Source organism: Salvia miltiorrhiza, chromosome 5 (genome assembly GCF_028751815.1).
Source record: "Salvia miltiorrhiza cultivar Shanhuang (shh) chromosome 5, IMPLAD_Smil_shh, whole genome shotgun sequence".
NCBI classification, from domain to species: domain Eukaryota; kingdom Viridiplantae; phylum Streptophyta; class Magnoliopsida; order Lamiales; family Lamiaceae; genus Salvia; species Salvia miltiorrhiza.
In genome coordinates this window covers 18,864,381-18,870,712 of record NC_080391.1, presented here as the reverse complement: position 1 = coordinate 18,870,712, position 6,332 = coordinate 18,864,381, and the positions used below count along the sequence as shown (strand labels likewise).

At 36.1% G+C, this 6,332-nt stretch overlaps 1 protein-coding gene across 1 annotated transcript; it reads left to right on the top strand.

Annotated features, from left to right (window-relative positions):
* The first annotated feature begins 744 nt into the window (after positions 1-744).
* LOC130986536 (thylakoidal processing peptidase 1, chloroplastic-like) lies at positions 745-3,899 on the top strand. Its single transcript, XM_057909969.1, has 6 exons — positions 745-1,881; positions 2,724-2,792; positions 2,892-2,960; positions 3,039-3,125; positions 3,213-3,280; positions 3,530-3,899. The coding sequence occupies exons 1-6, from the start codon at positions 1,105-1,107 to the stop codon at positions 3,645-3,647; spliced, it is 1,188 nt and encodes a 395-aa protein (XP_057765952.1). The 5' UTR covers positions 745-1,104; the 3' UTR covers positions 3,648-3,899.
* Positions 3,900-6,332: the final 2,433 nt, after the last annotated feature.

Sequence of the window (6,332 nt, the reverse complement as noted above, 5' to 3'; positions counted from 1 at the left end):
TGGGTTCAATCTCATCTCATACGGATAATTTTTCCACTTTTGTGTAGATAATGTTTTCACATTTGTGTTATTTTCCCCACATGTGTGGTAGTGTTTCCATTTTTGTGTGGGTAGTGGTGTTAGAGGTCTTACTAGTTTTTCTATAGTGAGGTCTTGGTACTATGTAGGTAGTGTTTCCACCTTTGTGTGTAGTGGTGTGAGAGGTTTTGAGTTCAATCTCGCCTGCGTACGGATAGTTTTTTCACTTTTATGTGGGTAATATTCTCACATTTGTGTCATTTTTCCACCTTTGTGGACAATGATCTCACCTTTGTGTGGGTAGTGATTCCGTCTGCGTGAGGTTATTTTTTCACTTTTATATGGTGAAGAAGTCCCACCTATGTGTGGGTTGCTTATTTTTTAATACTTTAGTATTTGATTATATACTCCCTTCATCCACGATATCATTTTCACTTTGTGGACGACACCGATTTTAAGAAAGTGAGAAATAATTGTGGGTATTATTGTAAGTGAAGTTTAAATGTCATTATTATTGTGAATGAAGTTTGTGAAATTCTATTACTATAAATAAAAATAATATAATGAAGGAATTAAAATAATAAAATAATTAAAGGGTAAACGATATCATGGAGGGAGGATTATTAAATACTGCTCATTTTTTAAGAAATTTTGTTTCCAAGTCATCAATGATCCATCATTCTCCGTAATAATTGACCAATTGAAGGGCAATCATGGAACTATCTTAGCCACTCGCTTTTAATTAAACCCCAAATTACATTTCAACTCTTTGAAAATTTCCCCTTTTCTCCGTCTCCCTTTCTAAGCCGTCCTGCGCTCCTCCTCCCTGCCCTATCGCCGCTGCCGCTGACGCCGTCGATAGGGTTCCTCTTTCTTCACTACTCACTTCCTGAGGCCCTCACTCTCCACCCACCCCACTGATCTAGCCCTTCTTCTTCAATTCCCCCGCACTTCTTCCGATTAATCACTGATTTCCCCGTTCACAATGTTGTTTTCTGCTTGCTAGAGCTCTCGCTCACACCTTATCTCATCCCAAACCCCGAGATTTTCATCTACTTCTTCGTCAGTCTATTACAATTTGCCGTCATGGCTATCCGATTCACCGTGGCCTACTCGGCCACCGTCGCCTCAAACCTCGCGGCCTCCTCCGCCGCCCCCGGGAAATGCGCCGTCTCCCGATTCTTTCACGACTGCGCTGCCCGATCCCGGGTCTTCCAGCACACGCCATCGCAGAAGCCCGACTGCAATTACCCCGACATCCGCCGCCCCCCTGATCGCACCAGCCGAACGACGCCGTTACACTCTATGCTTGCCCGGGAAATTCTCGAAGAAAGTGTTCGATCGCCTGTGGTTGGTGGGTTGATTTCTCTGATGAAGCAATCGGTGGGGGCACCTTCTGACGTGGGCGTTTTGGGCGTTTCTATGCTTAAGACGTCGGCGATCCTCCCGTTCTTGCCGGGATCTAAGTGGTTGCCGTGTAACGAACCCGCCACATCCGAGGTGGATAGAGGAGGGACGGCTGTTGCTAGCAGTAATCGCAACATCATCAGTAAAGTATCGTCCAAGAGTGGTACTGCTAAAGCGATCGGCGTTGAAAGCAAGTGCTCGAAAGCACTGGCGATGGCGAAGAGCGGTGGTTCAAGCAGCGTGAAGATTGTGCACCAGAGCAGCAGAAGTAGCAATAGCAGCCGTTGGATGTTGAAATTGATGAACTTTTGCTTCAGCTCCGAGGATGCAAGGGCGGCTTTCACTGCTTTTAGTGTTAGCATTCTGTTCAAATCGACTTTGGCGGAGCCCAGGTCGATCCCTTCGATGTCTATGTACCCGACACTTGATGTGGGCGATAGGATTCTGGCTGAAAAGGTATGCTGGGTTTTGTTGTATTGATATATTACTTGAGTTTTTTTCTTGGCTTTGGTTTGATGCTGGCTGCAATTCACCACAATTTTAGTATATGTGCATTAAAAGATGTAATGAGATTATATGGCTGAGGATTCCCAATTCTTATGCAAGAAACTCAAACGGTGGGACATTATTTTAACTGAAGTATTAAGTAGATGTTCTTTTGCCAGCCAATAGCTTTGATCAATATGCTTATACCAAGTAAAAATTCAATTTTGGGAAAAGTTGAGTGTGAACAAGCCTTTAGATGCTATGGCAGAATTATCCTGGTATTGTGTGATTGCAATAATGATCATATTGGAAGAATGGATGTTAAAATGTTGCGCTGTTGCCTTATTTTAATCAGTAAGACGGAATAAATTTCACTATGGGGGCATTTACTACTGAGGAGCGTCTACTATTGAGGATTAGCCTAGATAGACAAAAGTAGGCTAATGCTAATCCATTGTTGAAAAGAGGCTAGGATTGCAGAAATCTTTGTGTTGGAGATAAAAATATTCAATCAACATATATTGTAATTCCTGAACAGTAAAAGCACCCTATATTGACTAATATCAAAAGCTGAACCCTACCTCCCATTTTCTTTAGTTGAGTTAATCTTATAAAAAGGATTTTCTCCTGTTATTGCGATTTTTGCTCCTGAATTTAACTAGTTAGTACTTAGTAGATACATTGGAATATGAGTGTTAGATTATTTGATGTCTCTCTCTCTCTTTCTCTCTCTCTCTGAGGAAACACCATTGATGTTGTGTGGTTTGAATGATAACTGTGCCAGTCTTGACACTTTTGTGTGGTGTTTACAGGTTTCTTATATTTTTAAGAAGCCTGATGTCTCAGAAATTGTGATTTTTAAGGCTCCAGCGTTTCTTCAGGTAATTTTAGAATATTTGCATCATTAACAGAGTAAATTACTCTAGAGTCATTTTATATGATGGCGTGGATTAGTTAAAGTGTTTTAACTTGCATTGCAGGAATATGGTTTTAGTACGTCTGATGTGTTTATTAAAAGAATTGTAGCAAAAGCTGGGGACTATGTGGAAGTAAGAAATGTTCATTGGTTCTTGAAATTGCTCATCTCAAAGTCTTTACCGTATATCTAAATATTTTTCCTTGTGCAGGTTCGTGATGGAAAATTGATGGTCAATAGTATAGCCCAGAATGAGGATTACGTTTTGGAGCCAATTGATTATGAGTTGGAGCCAGTGGTAATAATTTGTGCTCTTTTCCACTTCAAGCATATCGATCATGCTATTGCAAGGAGAAAACTAACCCATTACTCTGTTCTTTTATAGTTTGTTCCGGAGGGCTATGTATTTGTCTTGGGAGACAACCGTAACAACAGTTTTGACTCACATAACTGGTACTGAACTCTTTTGCCAATATCTTTTTCATGCTTGCTGTAGGTCTGAAGGGATATTATTTATTTATTCTGTAGTTTCTCTGTTTCTGTATCATCTCTGTATTAAGAGCTGTTAATGTTTAGATATTGGAGCTAGGTTGCAAGAAATGAAACTTGTATAAATGGTCTATCTTGTTCACACTTGATTGCTGTAATGCATACATGCTTGGAGGTGTAGAGAACCTGAGTTCCAATGTTTCTGTAATGCAGGGGTCCACTGCCTATTGAGAACATTGTCGGTAGATCAGTCTTCCGATATTGGCCTCCTTCAAAAGTGTCGGACACTCTGTATACCACATACCAGCAGAGTGCCCTTTCATTCTCATGACACTTCGCCTCCTGGGTTCTTGATTAATGGTTTGATCAATCCGATCTTTTCCACCGCTGCAGCCCTTCTCGGCTTGTTCGGCCACCAACAGGAATGCTGATTTCCATGCATAATCTTATGACGGATAATGGAATTCTCTGCCACGCCACCACTGTCTCCAGCAGCCCCATCTGGCTGGTTATGTAATTTATTCAAGTTTCATGTGGTCAAGGATTTGAATTTAATGGATCAGGCTCTGTATATGTTGAGGCACCCCCGTGCTACGAATGCTGTTATTCTCGCAGTAACACACTCAAAGCATATCTATACTAATATACTAGGGGTCTGTTTGATATGGGTTTATAGGTATGATAAATTAAATTAATACAGATTAGTGTGATGTTTGATATCATGTGCAGTTAATATGGTCAACTCCTACTTAATTCTACTTCTTCATGCTATTTTGTGGGATTAATCCATACTAATAATCCGCCCACCCCTCCTCGGATAAATTTAATACTGAGAAGTTGGATAAAAATTCTGCTACCCTTCCTCACGTATCGATGCAAATGTCCAAGTAATGGTGGTCACATATGATATTTTTAAAATTATGTGAGGATAGTTTTGGTATTAGATAATATAATCCAACATAATCATATGGATATCAAACATAATATAGCATTAAGTAGCCATGATATCAAACACCCATGAAATAATATAAATCCACACTAATCCACACTAATTTTTCAAGATAATTTTAATCATAATCAATCCTAAACTGCAAATCAAACGGCCCCTAGAGGAAAGTAGTCTGCAACATTTTCCCGCCAAAAAACTTCATCACACAATCCATACAAAAATTAATATTTTATTAAATATGTCATCGAGTTTTTAAAATAAATCAAATCACTGATCAACAAACAATTTTAATACGATTGTTCAACTTCCAAGGCTACCCAATATGCCACAAATGTGGTTGTTCAACTTCCAAGGCTGCCCGACAATGTTAATTTTTTTTTAAAAAATTTGTTACAACCAAAGAAAAGAAAAAACACACATGAAATTTGATGTTGTGAAACTTTATATATATATATATTTTTTTTTCGACCACTTTTGGTGACCAAAACTCAATAATATTGGTATCATTAGAAAACTATCATTGAGATGTTTTCAACAGTACCTTCGAATTGCACATCAGACTTCAGATAATCAAGTTATTAGGCAACAAACTTTTAGAGTCAGGTCAAATTCCAAAAAATTAAAATGTTATGTATTTTTTGACCAAAAAAATAAATTTGGTTAGAACCCAAATTTTTTGGTATAGTTCGTATATTTATAGGTAATTAACCCTTAAATAAAGGGTTTGCAGATATAACTTCAGTAATTTAATTATGTAATAATATAGAAATTACTTTATGATTTAATAAGATTATTAAGGAATTATGTAAATAATACTCCACTATATTACTTCATTATGTATGTTGTTTTGAATAAAAAAGATCATTAAATATATAAAAAAATTATTTTTAAAAGTGACTAATTTTGTGAACATCCCAAATGACAGAAATGGACATTTTTTTTTGTGGATGAAGGGAATATATTTTATTATATAAATAATAAATATGCAAAAGTTAATTATATGAATAAATAAAATATAGTTTACTATAATTTTAAATTGACTGAAATTAAAAGCTTCTTAATTTGTAATTTAGTGGACATCAAACTTTTGATACATATTTTTATTATTGTTGCTTATACAATTTACCTATTTCTATATGTATGTGCTCAGAAAAATAATAAATTCACACCGACAAAGGAGTATAAATTTTAGTGTGCTCAAAACAATCATCCAATTTTTTCTCATCTTTATTGTCCTGATCTAGATTAATAAAATATACTATATCCATCTCAATTAAATAGGCTTATTTTTCTTTTCCAAATATCCTAAAATATAGGTCGATTTTCATAAAAGGTAATGCATTTTAAAATTATTTACAAATATATCTCTATTCAATTCTTTGATTAACTCTAGCATTAATGTGGAGTAATAAATATGGGCATATTAGAAAGTTCTAGAAAATCTTTTTTACTAATATGCATAAAAAAAAAGTTTTAGAAAAAGAAACCTAAAATAAAAAAAATAGATGAATATTTAGATGTACATTTTAACTAGATAATAATGATCGTTGATAAAAATACGTTGTTAGTTGAGATATTGGTCATTGATTTGACTCACATACAACTATAAAAAGTCACATTTATTTGAACAATTATAGTATTAGTGAGATTTGTCTTACAAGTTGAAAAAAATTAGTAATGCTATCTTTTAAGTTATAAAAATATTACTAATTTCATTATAATTGTATAATACAAAAAGACATTCAACTTTAAAAAGTATAGATTATTTATATTTTTAAGTAATTTAGTTAAATAACTATTACCGTGCATCGCACGGGAGCAAAACTAGTCCATTGATGATGGTGCCAGTTGAGTCGACCTCTGCTTCTTATGAATGATGGAATCTGTGATGGTGTTGGGTGTTGCATCTGCGGATGTGTTCATAGTGTCGTCAGGTCGACCGGGCAGCCATGTATGTAGATGGATGGAGGTGAATCCCAGAGTTATTCTGCTGAGACCAGGCTATACTGGTTATATGTTATTGTTTCAACTATCGATCTTTTTGTGTGAGTTACTTTGTAGAGGGTG